Consider the following 27,595-nt stretch of genomic DNA (forward strand, 5'->3'; position numbering starts at 1 on the left):
TTTTTCCCCCCCCCCCCCCTCCCTGAAGTGAAATTAAGGATTTTAATTCATGATGGGAAAAATTTCTTTTGGTTATACGGTACAAGAAAAGAATGAATGTGCGTTATGATGTCACATTTATCATATTTTCTCCCTAATCTCTCCCCCTGAAAAAAATTGGAAAATATTCACCTCTGCTTGAAATTGTGATGTTTGACCCTTGTTAAAAATATCCGATTTGGTCCAGGCTGTTGGTATCTGGCAGTGTGGAACTAAGAACTGCAGAATCCGTGTTGCCGGAGGAGCCTGGAACTACACTACCACCGCCGCCGCTTCCGTCAGGTGAGCTTTATTCTGTGTACCTTGACAGTGCTTAGGACCCATTTGGATACGAATCCGGATCCACGTCATGGAACATGCAAATTTTCTGTCAGATTTATATGCACTTTCATGTTTGGGAAAGTTTTATTGACTCTTTCTGCAATAGTTAAGATTTGGGTTTTGCGATTTTTGAAATTTTTATTTGGTGATATTATATTCCTTAAATTTGGATACATGGATCTTTGTTTTGTCATCCAAATAAACTGTATTTTATTGTATTGGATAGAATTTCTTCGAGATTTACCGATGGGTTTTACAGAAGTAGAATTTTCGAAATATTTCGCTCCATTTCTTCGCTTATTTTCACGAAAATATCTCATTTTAAAAAAAAGATTTTTAACAATCTCACTATTTTCAACAGTTCAAATTTGTGGGTTGTGAACACTAACGTGTATTCCGGATACAGAAAGCTAAACTGTTGCAAATGGAAAGAAATGTTACGAACTATTTATCTTGGTGAAGCTTGGATTTAATCTCTGTTGTTTCAGGTCTGCTGTCAGGAGGTTGAGAGAGATGAAGGAACTATAAACACTCTTCAACATCCTTCTCTACCATCCTCCAGATCTTTGTGATTCACCGAGCCCAACAACCAGCTCTGGCTGTTTATTTACGTTCTTGTGTTAATCATTACACAACGACGTTGATTTCATGAAATCTTATTTCAGAGGTGGTTCAGGTTCAGCGCTGGTGAAATATTAACGTTTCATTAACTCGACCGAGAAAAATGTCTTTTAATAAGGTAACGATTGATTTAATAACAGACCAAAAATGCTCTTATAGTTTGTTAATATCTTAAAATGGTTATTTAATTTTAGTGAAGACGCAAATTCTCATTTTGCAAATTATGAACTTTGTATTTTGCATTTTTGAGTTTGCAATAACAATTGCAAGGATTCGCTAACACCGAGATTTGTATCCGGGGTTTGATAGTAGACCTGGCGACAGACTTAAAACCTTAAATCTGGTCTGATCCGACAATTTGAGCATTTATTCTTTTTGGGGAAAAAACAAATTTTTATTTTGGACTTTATTCTCAAGTTAATTTCTCCGAGAAATTCGAGTGACAAAATATTCAAAGACTGGAGGTTATTGTTTTCAAAAAAAAGTTCAGAAATAAATCTGGAGCAAACTTAACATGCAGCAACATATAATAATTATATTTTGCTTTACTAAGTTTGCAAGAATAATTGCAAGGATTCGCTAACACCGAGATTAGTATCCGGGGTTTGATAGTAGACCTGGCGACAAATAACGGTTATTCCATGCCTTATAGCTTCTCAAATCTTTGCTTAGCTTTTTTACTTAATGCCGTTTAAACGATGCATATGTAGCATAAAAGAGGGATTTTTGTTACACGCGTTCATTTGATAAAATCCTTTCTATGTTTGTTAAGATAAAATCAAGATTTTTTTTCATTCGGCCTAAACTGTATACTTACCCCAGATCTTCCAAAATCATTTGAATAAAATTCAGTTCCACTTTAATTTTAAATTTAATTTTGTGCAAACTCTTAACATGCAGTAATTTATAACTAATATATTTTGCTTTACTAAGTTTGCAAGAATAATTGCAAGGATTCGCTAACACCGAGATTAGTATCCGGGGTTTGATAGTAGACCTGGCGACAAATTTAAGTTTCATCAACTTTTAATTTTCATGCGAATTATTTTTTAATTTTCAATTTTCTACTTAAAAATGCAGTTAGTCAATTAAATGTTCTCGTTTGCGAACAAAAGGGGAGGGGATAGAGTTGGCACGGTTATTGCGTTCTTCCTTGTTGCCAGGAAAAAAACATTAATTTTTGTTTGTGCAGGATGGTAAGACCGTTGAGGAGGAGGCAAAGGTCCACAGGATCAGAATTACCTTGACCTCTAAGAACGTCGCTCCCCTGGAGAAGGTAAAGACATTGAATAAGCAGATTTCGGGGAAATAAAATCAATTCACGAAGTGTTTAAATTTTTATTGGAGTGGGCGTTTTAAATAATATTTTAAATTGGAATTATATTTTATTTCTCATGATACTTTTATCGGAGTCGTGAACCTAATAAAAAATCGGGGTGGCGACAAATGTAGGATGGGACACGAAAGGGTGATAGACTCGGCGCCTTCCTGATGGCGTCCGGGAGATTCTTTTTACTTCATAATTTACTCAATATTTTAAAAATCGCTTCTTTTCATTAATAATGTTTGAGCAACTTGGATTTGGCGTAATCTGAATTTTTAAATGTGAAGGTCTGTGCTGATCTTATCCGTGGAGCTAAGGACAAGGAACTCAAGGTACAATTTCATTTTATAATTATCGTTTTCTATGAGATCCAGCGACTTTTGACAATTTATTTTTATAAACTTTCTTACATTTGTGGTTCGTCAATTTATTTGTACTTTGAGAGTTTTTAAGGTTAAACTTTATCTAAAAGTTTCATGTTATATCCAATGATTTGTTCCTACTAACAGTTCTATTCGAATGTCGAAACTTTAAAATTTCCAGCTGACATTACAGGGCTCCATAAGTTTGGATGTTGCAGTTCTGTGTAGTGTTCACTGTTTTCTGGTGTTAGTTTGGTAGAGAAATAGCAGGACATATTACCAGATTAGGGTTTCGGAACTTTTCTGTTATCCAATATCTGTTGCATAACTTTCAAATAGAAAACTGTCAAATTAGACTTGTTTGATATCTGGTTCTCATCCAAGGGTTCCTGCAATCTAACCGTTAACTCTAGCTTTTTGCAGATGCTGATAATTACTGATTTCCCAAAAGATTGCTAGTTGGTCAATTTAGTCAAGTTAGACAATTAATGAGAGAAATACTCATACCAAGATTTTTTCATTATAAATAGTTTAAACTGAACATTTCCAGCTGGCACTACAGGGCTCCAAAAGTTTGGATGTTGCAGTGTGCCGTACACGTTCTGTGTAGTGTACACTGTTCTCTGGTGTTAGTCTGGTAGAGAAATAGCAGGACATAGTACCAGATTAGCGTTTCGGAACTTTTCTGGCCTCCAATATCTGATACATAACTTTCAAAAAGAAAAATGATTGTTGAATTAGGTTTCTTTGATTTCTGGGTTTCATCCAAGGGTTCCTATCACCTTACCGTTTTGTCCAGATACTAACTAATCTGCGATTTTCGATTAAAACTTACTGATGCTGTTAATTGCAGATTTCCCTAAAATTTGAAAAATAAATTATAAATAGTTAAAACTTAACATTTCCAGCTGGCACTACAGGGCTCCAAAAGTTTGGATGTTGCAGTGTGCAATACACGTTCTGTGTAGTGTACATTGTTCTCTGGTGTTAGTCTGGTAGAGAAATAGCAGGACATAGTACCAGATTAGCGTTTCGGAACTTTTCTGGCCTCCAATATCTGATACACTCAAGTTAAATTGATTATCAAGACCAAAAGTTTCATCTGGAAAAAAGTTCAGTTTATTTAGGAGGTTGATTTGAGCGAAAAATTTGAACAATGTCATTTTGGGGGAAGTCATTTAAAAGGACTAAAGATCTGCAATGGTTTCTCGATTTAACTTTAAAGTAAAATCTGAACAAAAGTTACGAATCGGGAAAGCTCACAGCATCATTTGTTTAGTCAAGTCACTTCAATTTTGGCATGTGAGTGGAGGACGTACCTTAAAGTCTGTTTTTATTTCAGTGAGTTAATTAAATTAAGTAATCCTTAGTAGCATCAACTATTTACTGAACTTGACATACAGTGTTTTAACTCGCTTTGGTACAACAAAAACCCGATTTTCTCTATTTTGGCTTTTAGTGGTTTTAACCATAGAATTGTTGCTTTGGTAGAAACCGATGGTGTTCCGATAATTTTGGGTTTTTAAACTTAATTAACCGTTTATTTGACTAGGTCAAGGGCCCCGTCAGAATGCCCACCAAAGTTCTGAGGATCACCACCCGTAAGACCCCTTGCGGAGAAGGTTCTAAGACTTGGGACAAATTCCAACTGAGGATCCACAAGCGTGTTATTGATCTCCACTCACCCTCTGAGATCGTCAAGCAGATCACCTCCATCAACATCGAACCCGGAGTTGAGGTTAGTTGCTTAAATGGTGAAAGATTAAAAAATAAAGTTTTTTCTAACGAAATGCAGTTTCTTGACCAAATTAAGACTTACGTCACTTAAAAATAAACCTATGGGGAAAAAATATTAAAACATCAGAAAAAAATAAAATTCAGATACACCGGTAAATTTTTATCCTATCGTTACATATTTCTCGTAGATCGCAGCTGCACTCTGTGTGGATCTAGTTTATAGATCTGTCCAATTTTTAATGCTGCAATAAAATATTGAATTAATCTATTCCAATGCACCTTTTCTTTAAGTGCATTATTATTATGATTCAAACATCCTGCAACAAAATGATTTTTACTAAATTTTTCTCTGAATTCTGGTGGATTTCGAATTTTTTCGAGTTTAAAGTTTAAGATAATTTAAGCAGCTGCACTCTGTGTGGATCTTGTCTATAGATCTGTCCAATTTTTAATGCTGCAAGAACAATTGATTTTTCTATTCCTACTTTCAGACTTATTCTGATAGTAATTATTATGAATCATACAACAGTATTTAATATTTGTCCCGAGTTCCTAACTGAAATGGTTAAAATAATTTTCATTTTTTTATAATGCACATGTTCAATCTAGTCTTCCATTATGCAAAATTTTGATCCCGACAGAAAATAATGAAAGCAAACTGAGCCGATTTAAGACTTGCGTTTCAACTTAATTTTGGATAAAAAGTTCATAAAAAAAGAAAAGTAAAAATTTACGGCGTTCAATTAAAAATTTACAAATAACACTTGTATGTAGGAAAGCTCTTCGCTCATAAATATATATTTGTATACATAATAGCTATAGCTGGATTGATTTGGCTGAATTTTTTAGGGAACCCATGGGTGCCAGGGTTGATATAAATAAAAAATCGATTTATATCTTCTTTATTAGTTAAATTCGAGTTTTTAAAATTCCACGGGCAATGCCGAGCACTTAAGCTTGTACGATTTATAATAATAATTGTTTGTCTAGGTTGAAGTGACCATTGCTGACGCATAATCTTCCATCCTACACCTCTGTAATACATCTAGAAGTGATGTTGATTGATCAATCAGTTGATCAGAAACAACATGATCAATCAGTTGATCAGAAACTTCATGATTAATCAGTTGAAATGAACATCATCATCTGAAATTTAACTTCTTAATGATTTCCAGAGAAAATGCCGCTTGCGAGAGATTTACTTCACCCTCAGCCTCATGAGGAGAAAAGGAAGCATAAGGTAGATTTTATGGCGGTGTTTCAGAAGATATGATTATATGTTTATATTTGTAAATTGTACCTCTTTTTATTCCCTTGAGTATGAAGGTCTTCCTTTCAATTTAAACCCCCTACAAAAGTCTGGTACCTCGACATATTTCAGACTTACCGATATAAGTGCTAAGGATCTGGATCTGTTGGATCCATTAGATTTTTGCTTCCTGGATCCGGATCGAAGGGGCTTCATAAATTTTGGATCCGTCAAAATATGCGGATCCACGGATCCGGATCCAACTGCCAAAAAAAACTTTATTCCTAAAACCTAAATCTGAACTTTTGAAAAAAGAGAATATAAAAGTTTCCTCGTTTCTGAAAAGCGAAGAAAAAAACAAACTATTTTTTGTTAAAAAATTCAGTAAATCTTAAAGAAATGACCAGGCCTGGATCCGCATTAAAATTAAATGGATCCTAAGCACTAAAATTGTTATATTCATTAGGGAACTTACTGTAACGTTTAACAAAAAAAATGTTTAAAAATTTAATCAGTAAGCGTTGAAAGTGCTCTGACAAGGCTCATATTCACTACCTGCTTATTAGAAAGGAACATAGCTTGCGTTTACACTTTTGTAATCCGTTATATTCTAGCCGTTTCTTGGGTGCTGAACTTGTGATAATTCATCATTAAATGATGGAAACAAAATTTGTTTACCTTTATGATTACAGGGGTGCCAATTAGCATTGACGAAAGAAGTTGCAACCTATTCAAAAAAAATCGCTTTAAATTAGAACCAATTAAAAGAAATTTTAATCGAAAAATTTTAAGCAGCTGCACTCTGTGTGGATTTAGTCTATAGATCTGTCCAATTTTTAATGCTGCAATACTATTCTGAACCTTCTATTCCTACACTCAGTTCCATTCTGTTTGTATTTATTGTGGTTCAAACATTTTCATAACCTAAGGGTGTAAAATTTGAATAACACCCCTCCCCCTCAAATTTTTTATTTTGAAAGAATACACATTTTCCACGTTTTAGTAAAGTAAGGTACTTGCTTTTGCTTTGTATTTAATGATAGAAAATGTACCATTTAAGGAGAAACTATGATATTTTTGCTTTGATCTGGGAGATTCAAAGAAGTTGAATCATAAATTTAAAATGGACGATCACTGAGTATAACTAACAATTCCTACAATACAAATTTTAACTTCAATTACATTTTTTTTTTTTTTAGCTGAAGCGCTTGGTCCAGCACCCTAACTCCCACTTCATGGATGTTAAGTGCCCAGGGTGCTACAAGTAAGTGGAATTCATTAAAAGTACTTACGAGAGAGAAACATTGCCTTTCTTTTTTTTCTTTTGTGGCGGTGCCTATGTAATGTATAATTACGAAACATGCTTTTGTAGTTCAGAATTTTTACTTTTGTAATAAGACGGGGCTAGATTTAAGGGCAACTACGGAACATGATTAGATATGATCATTAAATGACCTGCACTACTTGAGGGCAGTCGTGACTTAATGAGATACAGCTTGAGTTGTCCTACTCTGTCACTTGAATTGTTACTAATTTTAGAGGCCTAAATCTTCAAGACTTTTCATTGAAAATAAAACGTATCTCGGGAAAATTTTCTTAAAAATCGTAGTATTTACTTTAACTGGCTGTCTTACAAGTAATTTATATTTGTGACATCTAGCCATTAGAAAATGCGGATTATATTATTATTCTTGATCATTTAACTTTCATATTGTTACGTATGTACTTAAAAATATAATTCCAATGCCTACTTGCATTTGTTTCAGGATCACTACAGTTTTCAGCCACGCCCAGACTGTTGTAGTGTGTGCAGGTTGCAGCACTGTTCTATGTCAGCCCACTGGAGGCAGAGCTAGGTATATATATATATTCATTCATTCAAAAATTATTCAGTGGTTGGAACTTTACATTGAGTAGATCTCGGGACACTTAATATCTGAATCCTGTAGTCCTCCTGTTGAATTATGGTTTGAAATTAATAAAACTTTTTTCGATGAAATGGGATCAACTTTCCTTATGATGTCCAAGCTTTCTTCATGAATCTCGAAAATATTTCCTGGTATTTTAAATTCAGGATGATGCGAAAATTCTTCAATTAATTCCTGTAGCGTTCTCCCACTGCTGGATATTGAGATGGAATTTTATCAATCGGTTTTTCTGTCAAGATGGATATTATGCCTGAATGCCTGATTCACAACCAAATTGTTTTCTCAAATGAGAATATTTCTGTTCTCTCATTTGGTTGTCTGCTTTTCTCTGATTGGCTGCTGCAGTTTCTCTGATGATTACAGTTTTTCATAATCTTGCAAGATTATGTTAATCTTGAGATTATCAAAAAGAGAGGATCAAGCATTAATCCCGATATCCACCATTCTAAAGTTTTCAGCTCAGATCAATTTTTGAAATACTTTTTGTTTTAAGACAAAGTTCAGTGCGTAACCACGTTAAGGGCTGTTTCTTGGGATTAATTCTTATTTCCAATGTACATACCGAGTATTAACGGCAGTACGGGTGGTGATCTAAATGATGAATATGCTATGCTAATCCTGAAAAAGCTTTTGGGGCTCTTCATGATAACTAACTCAATCAATCTGATATTTGAATTATCTATTTTTGTATTTATTTATTTTTCTCGTGATTAATTCAGATTTTTTAGGTTGACTGAAGGATGCTCTTTCCGGAGGAAGCAGCACTAAGCAGCCTCTCTCAAGGAAGCAGCTCTTAAGGAATGGTTCCTACAACTAGACTTAAGTTTTGTGATTAAAATAACGCACTAGAAAGTTGGCATTTTTTGTTCACATTATTAAAAACAAGATTTGATGCCAACTTTTCTAGTCAAAATACTGGATTGTTTTTGTAATTTAACATCATTTAACAGAAATAAATTATATCTTGGGATTTAAAAGATAATTATTGTAGGATTTTCTGGTTTGAATTATGCGTTATTGTTGAACCATTTTGTAGTCCTAATGTCGGCCCGGCTATTCTCTCCCCGCTACACCATCCTGAGCAAACCTAAACAAACAACGGACTGCAGTACACCAGCTTGTTTATAATCCCTTAACCGGTTTCTTGCTGAAATATACGTTATGCACTCCATAGAAATATTTTAAGCGTTAAATTATTTCAGAGAGAATGGAAGAATCTGAGCGGATTTGAACAATTATTTTAAGGAACAGATCATTACTGGAAGTTGTGCAATTTTTTTATATAATGAATTGACCGTTCTGAAATTCAAAATTATTCTTCCGTGAATGTTAAGATTGGGAGGAAAGTTGGTAATTAAGGAAATATTTGAAACATTTACTATTGAAACTTACTGCGTATCGTAAGATTGCGAATATATTTGATGGAAGAATATCAAGTAGTTGTTGAAGAAAATAAGCTTGTAATTTGTGAGAGTTGTCAAACCAAATATTTTAGTTTCCCTTCTGTGGTCCGAAAAGCTGGAGGGGAGTCCGCTCTACGAGGAGGGAATCTGACGTGATGAGCCTCCGCTATGCTGACACGAGCCTCCCAGATTTTCTAGGCAGATCAAGCTTTCATTATCCAGACGAAGCCTCCGCTATTGCAGAGAACGAGCCTCCACCTTACAGAACAGCTTTTAAATAGTACATACATGTTTTCAATCATGACACTCAAAAAATAAATCCAATCTTTAATTAATTCTTATGCCACTACGTCTAAAAAAAATGTTAACATTTTTCATTACACATTCATACAAAGCTGTTTGTATGGTAGAGGCTCGCTCACTGCATAGCGGAGGCACGGTCTGCATAGCTGAGGCTTGGTCTTTATAGTGGAAGCTTGGTCTGTCTAGCAAATCTGGGAGGCTCGTGTCTGTATAGCAGCGGCTAATGACGTCTGGGGGTTCCCTTTCTCGACCCATGCAAGGGAGTTGTCCCAATGCACCATACCGGGTTTCATTACGATAATGTCGTTTAAGTTTCGGGCTCTGGTGCTAGAGAGATCTCTTACTGTTTCTCAGTAAGTAATAAGTATGCGACTTCAGAGCCAACTTATCTGAATTTCTTAGTTTCTACGCAACTTTTAGCTCATACGTCTTTTTATCTTCACCAAATACCGAAGTTATAAAAAATTGAAGGCTAATCCGTAGCAGACCTTAAATTCCACCTTTTGTTTGTCGCATTTAAAGATTGTCATCAAGTCTCATATTTTCTGTGTGCGGATTATTTTGCATCTTTGAACAAGATGTATTTAAGCCCGAGTAAATTGTTTTTATTTGTAGTTCAAAGACGATAGTCTCACAAAGCAGGTTATAAAGTTCTTGATAGGTCGCCCCCTTTCTTTAATTTAAATTATGTCCCTCTATTTCTATATGCAAAAAAAACTGATATCTTTCTCATAGTTATAAAGGTACCGTCTTAAATTACACATACCAAGTTTTGATAAAGGTTCATGGTCAAGCTGAAATATAACTAATTATTTTTGGAGTTCTCCCCGAAGTAAAAACTCTTAAAATATATTACATTTAATCTTTTTTAGGTAAATTAAGTTATAGAGGGTTAAATTTTTGTTGTTTTTTATTATAAAAAATGTACAGAGACTATATTAGATTATCTCCAGACAACGCCAAAATACGCTCATAATACTCGAAAACTCGAGTATTCTCTGCATGCAAATCTTTATATAAGCAATATACAATTTTTTAATTGATTCAATCTTTTTAAAATTTTCTGATCAGTCCCGGAAATTGCAATTAAAAGCTATAACACTAAAATATGATGTGGGACACCCTTTATATTCCTATTCGGTTCATTATACCTGGACTAGTTTAAATCCAAAGTATTTAAGAAATGAGTGTAAACTGCGTAATATTTAATCTCGCTACGCAGTACGCACAATGTGTAATATCACGCACTGAGAAAAGTCTTTCAAGTCGCAGTGTGCGCTTAATTGCTGGTTTGAAGTCTCAACTTAAATTTTTTTAGGAATAAGTTAGTAGTAAATTAAGAAGTGTTGAAAGGAGTAGTAAATTAAGAAGTGTTGAAAGGAGTAGTAAATTAAGAAGTGTTGAAAGAAGTAGTAAATTGAGAAGTGTTGAGAGGAGTAGTAAATTAAAAAGTGTTGAAAGGAGTAGTAAATTAAGAGGTGTTGAAAGGAGTAGTAAATTAAGAAGTGTTGAAAGGTCGTAAGTTTTCCCTAACAAATATATACCTAAGAGAGGGACAGTGCCCTAAAAGTTCTTTTTATGGATAGTTAATAGCATCGCTTCAATGCTTGGAAGCGGCTAAAAATGCAAACTCTATGATAGGAACAATCGCACGTGTATTCAACTCCAGGGATGGACATATTTTCATTAATCTGTATAAATAAGATTTGAGATACCATCTTTAATTTTCCGTGTCTGCTTGTTGGACGCAGCAGATAAAGATGTATTAAAACAGGTTCAACGTAGAGCAGTCAATAAGATATCTGGGCTGTCGGGTAGAACTTATGTAGACAAACTGAAAGAACTGGAACTTGGACAGAAGACTTTATATCGACAGGCTGCAAACATACTATCCATGGTTTTGATGATGTATCAAGTAGATACTTGGATTGATTTAGTTAGAGTAGGAGTACATAGACTAGCTCTTCTCAGATCTACTTAATTTGATAAACTCGCGGTCAAGATTGGGAGTAGTAAAACGGAACAGTTTGCTAATAGAAATTAAATACTCTGGAAAGTCGTTTAAAAACAATTATGCCGAAGAAATTGTTGGAATAATAATATTGATGAAAATAGTTAATCTGTAGACACTATGCAGATATTCTTAATATACCCCTAACTGGGGTCTAGAGATCACTAAAATAACAAGAAGATACCAACCTAATTTTACAAGAAATATTGTTTTTTTTCAAACTTGTAAAATTTGAGATTTATGTAGAATGTAGATCCCGAGGGCTTTCGAAAAAAATGCTTAAGATTCACAATAAGCATGCAAAGGAGACAAATAAGCGTTGGCTTTCGTTTTTTCTCTTTTTTTGAAACTATAAACGAGTTTAAGATTTTTAAAAAATATTGAGAATAGTCTGCGCTAAAATGTGCTTATGCGACAATGCAAAATTTTATTTTCTCATTAATATCTGGTTCCTGCAGATAGATAGATAGATTTGTTCATCAACCGGAAGTAAAAATGTTTGGATTGATCGCTTCCGGTCGTTTAGTCTCGACGAATTGGGAACAGGTAGAATACTGAAAATATTGCTTATTTTTATTTTAGAATATATCCTTTTCCAAATATAAATCAGTTTCTTAATTTAATCAGGGGTGTACATTTTACAGAATATTTTTGATGATATGAGAGAAAAAATTTTCATTTAAAGGCAACTTGTTTCATTCTTCTGATACCTTTTACACAAGAATTTATTAATATAGTATTTCATGTTACTTTCTTTTCTTCCAGAAATTTGTAACAATTGCATTTACAATCTTAGTATTAAAAAACAAAATTTTAATGGGTTCGACTTTTAAGAGAATAAAATGTTTTTTTTTCTTGTGTTTTTTCTACGTGGGAGAGGTGCTTTGAAAACCCCAGACAGAATTTTTCAGTTATAAAAGAATATCGTTTGCCATGTTTAGATAAGTCCAACAAATTGTGTGACGGAATTAGTAGATGCGGACTCCGTCAATCATATCGTCATTTTCCTGACAGGCCAGGTAATTCGTCCGTCTAGTTAAATCGGCCATAAGATTCTTAACAAGTAAACAAACTAGCTCGGAAACCCAGCTGTGTGTGAAGTTTTTCCTTATAAAAGACATACCACTCAACCTGGCTAAGAATATTCACTTGATTCCATCGAGTTACCCAATTAAGATTTGAGGCAAATCGGTCCAGGGGTTCATGAGATATGTGGAGGCAATTAAAATGTATGTGCAATATCAATTATTGTCACACCCTTAAAAGTTTATATTGTATTTTTTTATTGCATTAAAAAGTTCAATTATTATTTGGTCAATTATCCTGTATTATATCTATCTAAGATTTATATTAATTATTATTATACCACATTCTTATCGGATTTACTACGTAGCCAAATCCGGAATATTTCTTGTTATTGTCACCCATTTTATGTAATAATTATGATATTCTACGAACCAAGTGACAATATCAAGAATTATTCACCGCAAACTTGATAGATAGATAGATCCACGAACTAAGTGACAATATCAAGAATTATTCACCGGGAACTTGATAGATAGATAGATCAATTTAAAATAAGAATTAACATATTAATTCTGGGAATGCGTTTAAATCCTCCAAGAATGTGGTATAATATTATTATGCGTAGGAAGAAAGTGTAATAATCAAAATTATTGTTATAATATTGAAAGAAAAACCGTGGAATAATTTTGATTATTCACCTCAGGCTGCGCCTTTCGGTGAATAATCAAAATTATTCCACGGTTTTTCTTTCAATATTATAACAATAATTTTGATTATTACACTTTCTTCCTACGCATAATATATTAATATTAAAAATAATATTAATTATGTTTTTAGACTCCGTTTCCCGATGGTATGGGAGGAGCGGTGTATTTTGCATGGCCAGATCCAGGTAATTGATTGATTGATTGATTGAGTGATTGTAAATTCAAATCTCCTTCCCCATTCTCAAGAATAATTTTTCCCAAATTATGATTTTTCAAGAAACTCCAAGAATTATTTGTTTCCTTGTGAGAATGGAACACTTATTCCATAACAGTGGGGCTGAAGTAAATCAAGATTGTTGTTTGTACCCCACTTTGGGACTATTATTTTCTAAATCTACATGTCTGTACGGAACTGATAAGATATGAGAGTTTGTCGAACATTGTCGAAACTTGTCGGAAATGCTCGAAAATTCCAATTGCATAAATCTCAGCTAATTTCTCCTTTCGAGGATTTTTGAAATAAATCAATTAATAGAATTGGTAACGAAGTAGAGCATAAACTCTGCTGTTGGAGGATTCCAGAATTTTCTTTTGTTTAGTTCTTGAGATTTGTTTCTGTCATGAAGATTGTTCACCAATTGTTATGATCTAGGTGGAGTCCCCAACTGGCAACTGCTTGGACATATATCTAATCTCAAACCATCCGCTATATTCAGGTACTAAAGGGATTGTAAGCATAATTTCAAGTGACCTTCCAGGCAAAGAAGGCATTGTCCGATTTGCGACGGTACCCTTAATCTGATCAAAACCGTTGAAGATATCATAAAAAAACTTGTTTTTTTTCTTTACGTTTCTCCGTTGATTCTTATAATCAAGAAATGCACAAGTCACTTACGCAGAGAAACCGCAAATGAAAATAAACAATTAAGAGAAAAAAAAACTATTAAATCTAATTAATACTTGATCAGACAAAGCTATCAAGGCTACCGTGTAAATTTGGCATTGCAATCTTCACTTTGAGGGTCACTTAAAATTACGCGTACAGTCCCTTTAACATGTTCTCAATCTTTGAGAAACCGTAGACGGGATTGCAATATGTAATGTTTGATTTAGTACGATAAACTATTAACTTTACTAACTTGTTGAGTTTGTTAATTTCATTCCTTCTCTGCTGCATTCTTAAGTCACTATAGAGAAACCACAATGGAAAATAATCCATTTTCAGTAAAAAAAATAAAATATATCCTCGTCTTTTTTGAATCTAGCAATGGGCAGGCAACTTTTTAAATTAAGATTCACTTAGAATAATGTGTTCAGTCCATTTTTTGAGGATTCAGCGTAATTTTCTACAGCTTTCAATTACAAATATAAAATAAACAATTTCCAAAAAAATTGCATTATTGTATTTCAGTCTAGGTAAAAAACTTGTGTGGTCTAAAAATTAAAAAGTTGACCCTATCAGTCAAAAAAGCTAGCACGGTTAAACAATTTGGAATAGCTTTATTAAAGCTTGTAATAGACCAAGTTGCTGTTTATCTCCAGCTACTAGCTATCTTGGAAATATATATATAGAGGATAGCTAAACCAAAGGGGAGAGAAGCTATTAGTATACAGAATAGCTTTATATCTCTAGCTACTAGCTATCATGGTATTATATATATAGGATAGCTAAACTGAAGGGAGGAGAAGCTAGTAGTAGTAGTAGTATACAGAATAGCTTTATATCTCTAGCTACTAGCTATCATGGTATAATATATTTAGGATAGCTAAACTGAAGGGAGGAGATGCTAATAGTATACAGAATAGCTATACATCTCTAGCTACTAGCTATCATGGTGTAATATATATAGGATAGCTAAAGTGAAGGGAGGAGAAGCTAGTAGTAGTATACAGAATAGCTATATATCTCTAGCTACTAGCTATCATGGTATTATATATATATATATAGGATAGCTAAACTGAAGGGAGGAAAAGCTAGTAGTAGTATACAGAATAGGTTTATATTTCTAGCTACTAGCTATCATGGTCTAGTATATATAGGATAGCTAAACTGAAGGGAGGAGAAGCTAGTAGTAGTATACAGAATAGCTTTATATCACTAGCTACTAGCTATCATGGTATAATATATATAGGATAGCTAAACTAAAGGGAGGAGAAGCTAGTAGTAGTATACAGAATAGCTTCACATCTCTAGCTTCTGTTCATCACGTAAACGCTGTTGTTGGTATTTCAGTAGAGCCTCTAGCAGTTGTAGGTAACAACATTTCTTTATTTGTAGATTTTTTGTTATCTTTTAAGTTAATGAGACTGACGTTGTAACTTAAAATGACTCTCCATTAAAAAAAAGAAAAGTGGTATGTACCATTCACATCAGGGTCCTTAGAACCTTTATCTGATCAACATTGTTGAAGATAATGTCGCTTTTCTTACCTAATAAATGTCAAATTCTGAAATATTCCTCATTGTTTTTGTTGCAGAAATCTGTATAGTTACTAACTACGAATCTCATTCGTTCTTAATCATAACAATTATATTAATGCTATCTTTGTGAATCAGACATGCCATTCCACTGGAACACTAATTACGTCTACAGTCCCCTAACAGAGTGCTATCACGTTTTCGCCGAATATCGTTTAAGTTATCGTCATCGTATTTGTGCTATAATTTGTTCCATAATTTGATTTAAAATTAAACCTTTCGTTTAAGATTTTTAGAGACTTTGTTTTATCAGCTTTATTTTCATCGAGTTCCTTACAATATTTCCTAAAATAACATTTAATAATAGAGGGACAGACGCCTGCGGCACAAACTGAAGCGGCAAACGTGTCAACCTTTATGGAATTCAGGTAATTTTATTATATTTCAAGTCGTATTCTCAATTTAATACGTGCATTTTCTTCTGACTTGATGGCGACACATTGCCGACATGATACCGACTTGATGGCGACACAATGTTGACATGATATCCATTAAATACCGACATGAAGAACAAACGGGCCTAATTTCCTGTTTTATGAAAACAATTAATGAGATCATGGACGAAGAAAATTCAGATTTTTTTCATTTATTTATTTTACATTAATATTATTGGCAAAAATGATTTATTTATTTAGTCAGAAGATGCTGGAAAATCTGTTTAATTACGCAACAAGTTTTGCTGCCTCTCCCATGGATATGCGTCAGAAACCAGGTATTATACGCAAGGCTAAGTCTGATTCGCAACAGTACTCTTTAAACCAGTGCTTAGGATCCGAATCCGGATCCGTTGGATCCGCAAGATTTTGGCTTCCTGAATCCGGATCCGCAAAAATATGCGGATCCACGGATCCGGATCCAAGAGGTAAAATATCAACCATAAACTACAAAAAAAAAATTACTCCTAAACTCAAATCTGAACTTTTGTAAAAAGAGAGATTTTAAAAATTTTCTCATTTCTGAATGGTTCATCAAGTTTTAGGATAAAAATAAGCGAAAAAAAATAAAAGCAAAAATGTGAAGAAAAAAAATTTTGTTAAAAAAATCAGTAAATCTTAAAGAAATGACATGGATCCGGATCTGGGTCCATTTTTTTCCAGTGCGGATCCAGGACCCGGATCCGGTTCCGCATCAAAATCAAATGGATCCTAAGCACTGCTTTAAACCTGCATCTGATAACGTGAAAGATATTTTCGTTTTCATATTTTGAAAAGTTGCTAGAAACCCCGGTTTTCTAAAAAAAAAATCATGATTAAAAAATATGTATATTATTTTTAGGTGAAAGCTATGTTCCTCTGTCATGCCTCCAACAATGGTATACAAATTTTGAGAGGAGGTTGCAACAAAATCCAAACTTCTGGCGAAGCTAGAGACAAATCTGGAGATTGCATAGACTAGACAATCAGGACTCTGTCCATTGTAAATAATGAGCGCTAATTGTATTACGATTATTAAATGCTTTTTATTCACACATGGTAAAAAGATTTGATGTTTTTGTTCAAACCTTTAAAAATATTTTCATCGTATTTTCATACCGACTGAATTCGATAACTACTTTTGCTAAATAATATTCTTACTTTTAGAGTGAAATGTTCGTTGAAAGAGATCTAACAGATTCAAAAAAGCGGGAAAAGAAACGTAAACGTGCCTCTCTTAACTTCTCCGTTAGCGAAGTTAATACAAGCCAACAAAAATCTCCGAAAAAATCTGCTCAACCCGCCAAAATTCCAAATAATTCTACCAAGAAAGAAAAGAAAAGGAAGAAATCTACGAAACCTGAAGAAATTAGCGCAGAAGTAAAAGATGAGAATGATTTGAACTATTTAAAATTACTCCTTAACAATAAAGACGAGTTAGATGAATTTAAAGGTAAGAAAGCGGAAAATAAACTGTTTTTTCGATAGAAAATATTAATTTGGCTAAATAAACAATTCTAAGTATCAACTAAAAATCAGTTTATACCCAACAGGGCCATACGGTAATCTTTAAAGCTTATCTTAAGAACGAAACCCCCTTGGACATGTGTGCATGCATATTTTTAGTATTACTCCCGGGGGAGGGAGATGATTTTTTATGATTTCAGAGACGATTGTACGTAGTTTATGTGTTATCGTTTCTTATATTTATAATTCCCTGCAAGTGTACTTTCTTCCCTTGCCAAATATTTAAAAAGTCCTTAAAAGTTTTTTTTTCACGGCAAAAGATTTTTAGCCTTGGGATCTTATTTAAGGATTTTATGTCGTCTTTACAGTCTCATCCTTTGTTGGTAACGCTGTAACTTGTGTGGAAAAAATATTTTCGGAAGGGGGGGAGAAGATAAATGGTTTTTCGAAAAAATATACACCCCTGTCAGTAAATATCGTTTAAATTTCCCTTAGTTACGACTTGAAATACATATATTTTCAATTTCGATGGGATAAATTTAGTTTCAACTCCAAGTTTCTAATGTGTGATCTCCTAGATGAGGATGAGATTAGAGATGATAACGAGGATGATGAAGATGAAAGAGGTCAAGAGGATTTTGTGGAGGCAATGTCCTCCCTCCATGGCAAGAAAAAGTATGCCTCCAGAAGTTTTCTTAAACTTTCTTCAAATCATAAAAAAAACCTTAAAAATCAATTTTTTCTTTCCAAAACTCGAATAATCTTAAAATTTCGGTTTACCAATATTTGTTTAAGGGGGGATTTAGTCGTATACATTCTTGGGAATATAAAAATATTGCAAAACTGATCATCACGAAATATATCAGATCTTGTTTTTAAGGAAAATTACAACAAACCGAGGTTCAAATCTTCCTCTTACAGATCATTCCCTTCCCGTTTCAGACAGGTATTAATAAAAATAAAAATTTTAAAAATTAAATTAATTTCCTATCAAGTTTGGTAAGTTCATTTAAGAACTGCAGAATCCAAAAAGAACAATTTTGAAGGCATTAGAAAATGAACTTCAAAGTTAAATCTATTTAATAATTTGTTTTTGTTCAGAGTTAATCTGTCTGATCTTCTAAATACCTTGGATTCAGATACTAGGGCTCTCACTCGCCGTACACAGGTCTGTAAAAAGTAAAACCACGCAAAACTATTTCGTACAATCAGTGCTTAGAATCCGGATCTAAAGGGAAAAATATCAAACAAAAATTGTAGACAAAATTGGCCTTCAACCCCAAATCTGAACTGTTGAAACAAGAGAGATTCCTAACAATTTCTGTTTTTCTGAATTATTTTTTAAGTTTAGGAATAAAAATCAGTTAAAAAAAGAAGATAAATAATTTGAAAACTTTCCTTTTGTTAAAAATCAACAAATCTTGAAGAAATTTTCATGATCTGGATCTGAATCCATTTTGTCTGAGCGGATCCGGGATCTGGATCCGCATCAAATGAAATGGATCCTAACATATCCGTTACATCGCCTCTCACAGTTTTTACTAATCATTGTACACTTGTACAGGTTACCCACTAAGAATGAGACATCAATCACGACCTTTAAACTTTAAAAAAAAATGTATTATTTTTGTTTCTAAAGTTATCTTACACATATAAAAAAAATATCTTACAGGAACTGAAAACATAATTTAAGTAAATCATTCATATGAATTACATCTTCGATTTACAACTTTAACCTTTATTAAAAGGGGGGGGGGCACAAAACGTATTACTCTCCGGAAAATTTAAACAGTGGTTAAACATAACTTAGAATTGTCGTAGGAGGCTGATTTTTTGCATGCAAACTCAGAATTATGTATATTAACCCCCCTTTGCATTTAATTTTTTTATTCTAAATGTTAATTTTCCCTTTTAAGATCGGTTATTTTTTGTAAAAATTCAAATTCTTCAAAATAATGAAGAAATATTCCAAAACCCTCAACCTCTTCGGTTTTGAGGGCAGGGGGTTAAATTAAAAGATGTCCCAGCCCTCTGTATATTAATTGAACTATATCTAGGGTGAGAAAGCAGAGTTGTTGAGTACGCCCCTGGAAAAACCTCAAGCTGAGAGGATAACTAGGGAGGCCGGATACTCGAGGGTTAGAGAGGATGTAAGTTGACTTTTTTTATTTATTTTTTCTGTTTCAACTAGCATTATACTTCCATTTAAAAACTGGAAATTCCAAAATTCAAATTTGAAAAAAAAATCTCAAAATTTCTTATTTTTCTCTTCAGGTAAATGTTTGGGACGCAGTGGTCCACGGTAGAAGATTGGCGGAAAATTTAACATTTCCTCTGATTAATCCCGACCTGAGACTTCAATCTGCAGATAAGGTATCTGAAATCCTAAAAAATAGTTACGTTTAAATGTAAATATTTTCGATAAGTTTGTGTTTTCACAATAAAAGATTCGATGAAGTTTTAATATTTATTGTTCAGGTTGTTCAAACCCGATTTTCAGCTAGTACTCCGCTAGAGCAACAGGTACTTTTTAATAAGAGATTATTGGTTGGTTGGTTGGTTGATTGGTTTGTTGATTGGTTGGTTGGTTGGTTGGTTGGTTGGTTGGTTAGTTGGTTGGTTGGTTGGTTGGTTGGTTGGTTGGTTGGTTGGTTGGTTGGTTGGTTGGTTGGTTGGTTGGTTGGTTGGTTGGTTGGTTGGTTGATTGTTCATGTGATTGTTCATGTGATTGTTCATTTGAATGTTTATTTGATTGTGCATTTGATTGTTTTTGTGACTGTTCATTTGATTGTTTATGTAACTGTTAATTTAAATTTGATTGTTCATTCGATTGTACATTTGATTGATTCATAATATGATTGATACTTCGTTTGATTGATTGATCGGTTGATCAGGTAGCAGCCATGTTGGCTGGGTCTAACTCTGTTGTCCAGCCTGGAGAAGATCTCAGTCAGGCAGAGAAGAAAGCTTTACAAGGTAGGTCGTTTGTATGAGGAAGTTCTGGAACTACCAACAGTTTGAGGGTTTAACAGGGATCCATTTTAGATCCAACTTTGTTATTTTAAATTGTCGCTGTTTAAAAATTTATTACTTTTTTCCGCAAATTTGTTTAATAGTAACAAGGAAATTTCTACAGCAAAAACAAGAATAAATACAAATAGACCATAAGTTTAAAAACATGTTTTCATAGGAAGTGCGGTTAACTCTCCTGAAATATTATTCTTGCTCTAGAATTGATTGATAAATACGTGTTCATAGTAAATAACTGACTTAATGCATTTGTACGCCGCCTGAGGGGTCATTTGAAATAGGGGCTTTATGCTGATTATGCTATAGGATTGACCCCGCGTGAGATTGCCGAGAGAAAATCTGAGCTCGCCAAATTTCGCGCTTTACAGACTTATCAGGAGGCTAAATATAGAAGGTAACCTTGGCTTGGTCAACAAATAGATATATTTTCATGATAAGCATATAATAGGAATGTTCATGAACAAATGTGTACTGCAGTTTCTGGGATAAACGTAAAAAGTCTTAGCCTAGGCAGTACCGTGTGTGTTTACATTCCTCCCAGGAACGGAATTACATTTAATTTTAATGAGAATTCTTGTTGTATTCCTTGCTTTCAATCACTTTGCGAGACAAAACTTGATTATATTTTAACAAAACCAGATAAAATTTGATAATATTTTTACAAAAACAGATAAAATTTGATGATATTTTTACAAAACCAGATAAAATTTGATAATATTTTTACAAAACCAGATAAAATTTGATAACATTTTTACAAAACAAGATAAAATTTGATGACATTTAGACAAAACAAGATGTTTATGTTTATGTTAGGATTATTTTCAGGACTCCTGGCGGAGTATATAAGAAAATTTCAGATTGTTTTCATGATATTCATATGGTTGCATATATCACATTAATATACAGAGTAAATTATATTCAATAATTTCGAATATCCAGTGAATCAAGATTAAAAAATTAAGATTAAAAATTAAAGATAAAATTTGATGACATTTAGACAAAACCAGATAAAATTTGATGACATAAAGACAAAACAAGATAAAATTTGATGACATTCAGACAAAACAAGATAAAGTTTGATGACATTTAGACAATACAAGATAAAATTTGATGATATTTAGACAAAACAAGATAAAGTTTGATGACATTTAGACAAAACAAGATAAAATTTGATGATATTTAGACAAAACAAGATAGAATTTGATGACATTTAGACAAAACAAGATAAAGTTTGATGACATTTAGACAAAACAAGATAAAATTTGATGATATTTAGACAAAACAAGATAGAATTTGATGATATTTAGACAAAACAAGATAGAATTTGATGACATTTAGACAAAACAAGATACAATTTGATGACATTTAGACAAAACAAGATAAAGTTTGATAACATTTAGACAAAACAAGATAAAATTTGATGATATTTAGACAAAAAAAAAAGATAAAATTTGATGACATTTAGACAAAACAAAATAAAATTTGATGACATTTAAACAAAACAAGATAAAGTTTGATGACATTTAGACAAAACAAGATAAAATTTGATGATATTAGACAAAACAAGATAAAATTTTATTATATTTATAAGAAGAAATAAATTGAGGAAATACAAAACCAGATGTAATTTGATGATATTAGACAAAACATGATAAAATTTGATGATATTTAGACAAAACAAGATAAAATCAAAGAAGTATCGTAAGATTGCTCGGAAAGAGAAGAACAAGGAAAAACTGGCGGAACTTGAGAGATTAGCGGAGACAGATCCTCAGGCAGCGGCGGAGGAACTAGAAAGAATTGATAGGTACGCCAGAGGTTGAGCTTGGTATATCCTGGAAAGGGGCGGGGTTGAGATATTTGTCGAGTAAAATTGGTGAACTGGTCTGGCTCGGCGCATGCATAGATTCTATTTTTTGTAATATTTAAGAAACTCAATTAATTTTGAGAGAAAATCATGAATATTTATTTACCTATTAAAACTATTTTTGCTATGTAAATTTTCGTTTTATATCCTCTGACCTCTGAGGAGGGGGATCCAAACATAAATTACTATTTTTATGATATTAACCTAGCTCTGTTTGTCGGTGATTTTTGTATGTCCGATCATAACTCAAAACCCTCTTGTTTGGTTTGGTTCATTCTTAACCCTATCTCTGCTGGGGTACTTGAAAACTAAATCCCATGTTTGATATCCAAATACAATTTTTTTTTTCGCAAAACTTGTGCAATTCGTTTTCTTATGTCAAAGGCTTTCTAAATAGCTAAATTTTATCAAAATCTGACAAGTGGAAGTTGGTCAAAACAAAGATTTAGTTTGTTACAGGAAAAAGCAGTCATTCAGGCAGTTAGTATTAAAGCCCGGTTTTAGGCCTAAAGGGAGGGCTGTGGGTATGTAAGAAAAGTCAGAAAATTTCAACAGCCTCAGACCAATACTTTTTGAGTTAAGAAAGGATGGTATTTGAGAGGAAACTGAACAGAATTGTTTGAATACAAATATGTAAATACGAGTATTCTATGTTTACATTTATTAGTTTAAGATTGAAAAAGGAACTGTCGTTAATTTCAAGTGACCTTCCATTAGAAAAAAAGGGGCATGCCTTATTCACATTCACAATGGTTACCTTTATCTGATCAAAAATGTGGAAGATATCGTCGTTTTTCTAGCTGGACAATTCTAGCATTGTCCCCATTTTTTTTCTGAAGGAGACATGCGCATTAGAGAAACCATATTTAAAAATACTCATTTTATAATGGAAATATGATGGATATCTGAATTCTTACTTAGACTTATCTTCTAATGGTACCTTTGTAAATTGCACATGCCACTCTGTAAATGGAGAGTCACTTGAAATCCCTTTAAGTTTAATTTAATTATCTAATATTGTTCACTGTGCAGGATCTAGCTAAGCGTGCTAAGATGACGAAGGATAAAGATCTTCAAGCGCTCGTTCAAGAGAACCTTAACAAGCACAGAGAACTACTAGCCAAGGTAAACAGGGGGGGGGGTCAATTTGACCCCCCCCTCTAAATCCCATGTTTTANTGACTCCGACCATGAAGATGTTAATATTGATAAATATATTAAGGCTAAAATAGTTAGTGAAAGCGAGGATGAAGATGACTCCGACCATGAAGATGTTAATATTGATAAATATATTAAGGCTAAAATAGTTAGTGAAAGCGAGGATGAAGATGACTCCGACCTTGAAGATGTTAATATTGATAAATCGAAACTACTGATTGAGGATCAGGTATCATTACACAGAAAGCTTTTTAGTTAAAGGGACTGTAAGCCACACTGTGCATATATTTAATTTATTCAATGTCGTCCTCTATCTCACAACATCTTCCTAGGAGGAATTTTCCATATAACAATATAACAATATGAACTTATGTTAAATTCCTTTGTTTACGACACCATATCGGGAATAAAAAACCATTTAACATGCTATGAATTTATTTAGTTTATTCAAATTAGAATAGCATTGATCCATAATATAATCCTCATACACAAAAAAGTCTTACATTATAAAATTTAAGGAAACAAATAGTTAATAATTTATTTTTAAACATTACAAATTGAAGCTGTTTAGATGAGTTATCGCCTTTATGCTATTGATGATAATTATTTTCAACAGATGAGCCTTAAGAAAAATCTAAATAATATTTGGCTTTCCAAAAATACAGGGTTGGTAAAAAAAAACAAGATTAGTGTTGTTTTACAACACTCATTTTTTTAGCAGAATTCATATTTCAGAAAAAAATCAAATGAAATCAAATTGCAATTACACTTTTTTTCCTAAATGATTATAAGCCAAGTTAATAAGCACAAATTCAGTAAGTGAACAGCTAAATTCAGTAAATGAACAGCTGACTTCAGTAAAATTTAGAGTTAGTCCATTCGACCATTAGTCCAATTGATATAGCACCAGATAACTGCGTCTCATGTTTCAGTAAATTAAATGATACTTGAACAAAGTCAAGATTTAACATTGTTGTAATAAAGTACATTTGTACTAGTAAATACTGACACTTTGCGTACAAATGTACATTTTGTAAACATATTTGCTTCAAAAATATTTTTCTAAGTTTATCAAAAAATCTAAAATACTTTTAAGTTTAAATGTCGTCTTTTAACTTTCAACATCATCCTTCAACAGTAGGAATTCATCTTTACACGACAGGAACGCAATGTGAAGCGTAATTTCAAGTGAACCTCCATGCAAAGATGACAATGCCCGATTCACAAAAGTAGCCTTTTAAAACCTTTATCTTGATCTTCTTCAGGGTTAAAAGCGCACTGAATCAGGCAATGTCATTTTTGCATGGAGGGTCACTGGAAATTTCGCTTACAGTTCATTCAACGAAAATATTCTTGGGACACTCTCAAAAAGACATATTCCGGCAAACATTTTTTTTAGACAACCAATCTTGGGACAGGTAAAGAACCTGAAGAGTAAAGACTTTTAGTCTACGTATTTCAACTTCCACTTTTCCTTTAATTTGGTTTAGGAGGAGGAGAGTTTTGCAGATTTCTCTGCTGGATATAAGAAGTTCTATGCAGCCGAGCAGAACAAGAAGGAGGTGACCGGCCAGGAGGAGATGGACGACATGTTCGAGGACGCAGAGTTCTCCGTCAAGAGGAAGGTGAGGGAGGAGATGAACAGGATGGATGAGGAGGAGAAGGAAGACGAAGAGGATGAGGAGAAGGAAGAGACGGGGTTAGAACATGCGGAAAGTTTAAATTACCCTCAGAAATCATCCAACGGGAAATTGAGGCCGGATAAAACAGTCAAGGTTCATAAGAAGGACGATGTGGACCCGGACGACTTTTTAACCGTTAAAACTAAAAATCTCAAGTCTGGACTACCAGAGATCTACGGATATAATGAGGAGGACGAACAGGATTCGGATGACGAGCAAAGACGAATGATTGCCGAAGCTTTTGCCGAGGACGACGTTTTAGCAGATTTTCAAAAGGAAAAGGCCGAGCTGGTTGCTGCATCCAAACCTAAGGATATTGATTTAACCCTTCCGGGTTGGGGGGAGTGGGGTGGTGGCGGCCTAATGCCTTCCAAGCGAAAGCGCCGCCGATTCACCATTAAAGCCCCGCCGGTTGAGAAACGGCGTGATGAGAATCGAGGAAACCTGATTATTAACGTGGACAAGGATGAGAAGATTAGAGCTCACAAGGTGTCAAAGGTTCCTTATCAGTTCAACGCCGTATCAGATTTCGAGGCGTCGATCCGTGCTCCGATAGGCAGCACTTTCTTACCCAGGTTAGTTACAAGTTTTTTAGCAACCCAATATTTTAACAGGGGCTTATTCAGGGAAGGGCCCCCTCAATGCCCCTTCTCGTGTTTAGGAAATTACATTTCCCTGCTATTTGATCATGGATAGATATTTTTCAATTTTACTTATTTTATTCTTTTATTTTATTCAATGTATGATAGAGCCTGTCAAGCCGTTCAATTATCAAGTTCTGCCAATTTCTAGCGAATTTAAAAAATCTTATTTATCCAGTATTTATGTTGGATATCAATCTACGCATTTATCTATTAATTGTCTATTTATCATTTTATATGTTAATACCTTAGCATGAATCTGTTAATTATCTAGTATTTATCTTTATCTTATTTTCCTACAGTGATACAAGAAAACTGAGATAGGAAGACGACTTTTAGACTCGTGTAATCACTTTAAATAGTCCAATGTGCATGGGACACCACAATTGTGCAGTGATAACAGACTCATTTTACTTATTTATTGAGTAACTAACAAACTATTTGCTTATTAACAACATCAAATACACTTAACCCTATCACGGCTGGGGGGGGGGTTCCACCTCCCCCCACCCCTGCGGTTTTTTCTAAACAACTTAAGAACGGCTTACATAAGAACGCTTTAACTTTTTCATTTCTAAATCATAACGACAAAACGAAAATAGAATTGAATAAATGACCTGAAATACCCATGGAAATTGTTTTCTCATCTTGCTATTTACACTAATTAATATGCCTGTAAAACTACAGATAGAAAGTATGAGAACTGGAGTTTACAGATTGAAAGTATGAGCACTAATATTAAAAATAGAAAGTAGGAGACCAAGAGTTTACAGATAGAATGAGAAATAGAGTTTACAGACAGAAATTAGGAGAGAACTAGATTTTACAGACAGAAAGTGGGAGAACTAGAGTTTGAAACTTATATTTTTTAAACAAATAAGAGATAGGAATTTCTGCTTTTTGTTCAATTTTTAGGGGGGGATCACCCTCACCATTAAAGTTAGAGGTTTCATTTTTTTTATTGAGCAGGCATTGAAAAGTTGGACTAAGAACATGTATCACACTTCCCTATCTCAACACTAAGGGAAAAATCATACGGAGGGGGGGGGGGAATCCCCCGTCCCCCCAGCCTAAATTAGACTAAAATAGCCCTGTCAGGATATGGTTAAGTTTTTCAATAAAGTCGTCTTTCAGGGTTTTTGGTTATCACTGTTCTAAACAATTGTATCTATTGATCCATCCATCTATCTATTTATCTGTCTATCTGTTCCAGGACTGCCTTCTTGAAGTTAGTCAAGCCGAAGGTAGTAACAAAGATGGGTGAGGTTATTCAACCCATGGATAGATCCCATCTCCTCAACCGTAATATAGACATTGTTTCATAAATTTAATTAAAAATATAAATTTTTTATTGCATTTATTTAAATTATTAAATTCTTGTAAACTCTAACGAACGCTAACGATGCAAAAAAGAACTCCATACTAGTTGCGCACTAGTAACTAGTATATCATGGTTAAAATCTTTCTGGTAGTCTGGCAATAACGACGGATTTCCGCTAATGATTAAGATAAAAATTATCAATTTAAGACCATACTTTTTATTTTTTTTTTCAATATATTAAATCTTACTTCATTCGTGAACTAGTAAATTCATTTCGAGTCTGGAGAGTTGATAGCAGGGTTCCCTAACAGCCTGATTTCATTTCGATTCAGTTCATTTGTCGTGAACTTAATTTATCATGCGAAGAAATGCGGGAAATTGTGAGAAATGGAAAATTACACATACATTGGTAGAGGTGTACACTCTTAATTAAATCTCAAAATAGTGAAATTAAGGACAAAAAGTCGCTTAATAAACGATTTGTGGTTGCATTTAAAACGATTTCAAA

At 33.5% G+C, this 27,595-nt stretch overlaps 5 protein-coding genes across 5 annotated transcripts in view; all 5 read left to right on the plus strand.

Moving 5' to 3' along the window:
- LOC111706533 (60S ribosomal protein L37a) overlaps positions 1-1,026 on the plus strand; it is a 2,212-nt gene extending 1,186 nt beyond the window's left edge. Inside the window, exons 3-4 of the mRNA XM_023479429.1 lie at positions 227-321; positions 849-1,026. Coding sequence (XP_023335197.1) covers positions 227-321; positions 849-888 — 135 coding nt within the window. The 3' untranslated portion in view covers positions 889-1,026. The remainder of the gene's footprint in view (positions 1-226; positions 322-848) is intronic.
- Positions 1,011-5,580, plus strand: LOC111706532 (40S ribosomal protein S20). The gene is made up of 5 exons (XM_023479428.1): positions 1,011-1,099; positions 2,174-2,257; positions 2,593-2,637; positions 4,220-4,405; positions 5,395-5,580. Exons 1-5 carry the CDS (start codon positions 1,085-1,087, stop codon positions 5,419-5,421), a joined length of 357 nt encoding a protein of 118 aa, XP_023335196.1. The 5' UTR covers positions 1,011-1,084; the 3' UTR covers positions 5,422-5,580.
- On the plus strand, positions 5,555-8,758 carry LOC111706534 (40S ribosomal protein S27). The gene is made up of 5 exons (XM_023479430.1): positions 5,555-5,644; positions 6,853-6,917; positions 7,420-7,509; positions 8,310-8,379; positions 8,618-8,758. Exons 1-4 carry the CDS (start codon positions 5,585-5,587, stop codon positions 8,347-8,349), a joined length of 255 nt encoding a protein of 84 aa, XP_023335198.1. The 5' UTR covers positions 5,555-5,584; the 3' UTR covers positions 8,350-8,379; positions 8,618-8,758.
- Positions 8,745-17,090, plus strand: LOC111706531 (protein OPI10 homolog). Its single transcript, XM_023479427.1, has 9 exons — positions 8,745-8,826; positions 11,757-11,844; positions 12,240-12,317; positions 13,162-13,216; positions 13,684-13,747; positions 15,164-15,285; positions 15,817-15,877; positions 16,145-16,221; positions 16,785-17,090. Exons 2-9 carry the CDS (start codon positions 11,794-11,796, stop codon positions 16,874-16,876), a joined length of 600 nt encoding a protein of 199 aa, XP_023335195.1. The 5' UTR covers positions 8,745-8,826; positions 11,757-11,793; the 3' UTR covers positions 16,877-17,090.
- Positions 17,078-27,122, plus strand: LOC111706538 (U3 small nucleolar RNA-associated protein 14 homolog A). Its single transcript, XM_023479433.1, has 15 exons — positions 17,078-17,375; positions 17,968-18,064; positions 18,270-18,335; positions 18,491-18,557; positions 19,447-19,539; positions 19,664-19,762; positions 19,868-19,912; positions 20,284-20,365; positions 20,726-20,813; positions 22,092-22,237; positions 22,869-22,876; positions 23,319-23,411; positions 23,583-23,672; positions 24,934-25,700; positions 26,980-27,122. Exons 1-15 carry the CDS (start codon positions 17,096-17,098, stop codon positions 27,089-27,091), a joined length of 2,133 nt encoding a protein of 710 aa, XP_023335201.1. The 5' UTR covers positions 17,078-17,095; the 3' UTR covers positions 27,092-27,122.
- The last annotated feature ends 473 nt before the right edge of the window (positions 27,123-27,595 follow it).

This window comes from Eurytemora carolleeae, unplaced genomic scaffold, assembly GCF_000591075.1.
Source record: "Eurytemora carolleeae unplaced genomic scaffold, Eaff_2.0 scaffold719, whole genome shotgun sequence".
NCBI lineage: Eukaryota > Metazoa > Arthropoda > Copepoda > Calanoida > Temoridae > Eurytemora > Eurytemora carolleeae.

Coding starts and splice junctions, on each gene's coding strand:
- LOC111706532 (XM_023479428.1), top strand. Junction 2,258..2,592: donor ACGTCGCTCCCCTGGAGAAG/GTAAAGACATTG, acceptor TTAAATGTGAAG/GTCTGTGCTGATCTTATCCG. Junction 4,406..5,394: donor ACATCGAACCCGGAGTTGAG/GTTAGTTGCTTA, acceptor TTGTTTGTCTAG/GTTGAAGTGACCATTGCTGA.
- LOC111706534 (XM_023479430.1), top strand. CDS start 5,585: ATGCCGCTTGCGAGAGATTTACTTCACCCTCAGCCTCATGAGGAGAAA. Junction 5,645..6,852: donor AGGAGAAAAGGAAGCATAAG/GTAGATTTTATG, acceptor TTTTTTTTTTAG/CTGAAGCGCTTGGTCCAGCA. Junction 6,918..7,419: donor AAGTGCCCAGGGTGCTACAA/GTAAGTGGAATT, acceptor CATTTGTTTCAG/GATCACTACAGTTTTCAGCC.
- LOC111706531 (XM_023479427.1), top strand. CDS start 11,794: ATGTTTGGATTGATCGCTTCCGGTCGTTTAGTCTCGACGAATTGGGAA. Junction 13,748..15,163: donor AAACCATCCGCTATATTCAG/GTACTAAAGGGA, acceptor TAATATATATAG/GATAGCTAAACTAAAGGGAG. Junction 15,878..16,144: donor TCAACCTTTATGGAATTCAG/GTAATTTTATTA, acceptor TTATTTATTTAG/TCAGAAGATGCTGGAAAATC.
- LOC111706538 (XM_023479433.1), top strand. CDS start 17,096: ATGTTCGTTGAAAGAGATCTAACAGATTCAAAAAAGCGGGAAAAGAAA. Junction 19,763..19,867: donor GACTTCAATCTGCAGATAAG/GTATCTGAAATC, acceptor TTTATTGTTCAG/GTTGTTCAAACCCGATTTTC. Junction 23,412..23,582: donor ACAGAGAACTACTAGCCAAG/GTAAACAGGGGG, acceptor AAATATATTAAG/GCTAAAATAGTTAGTGAAAG.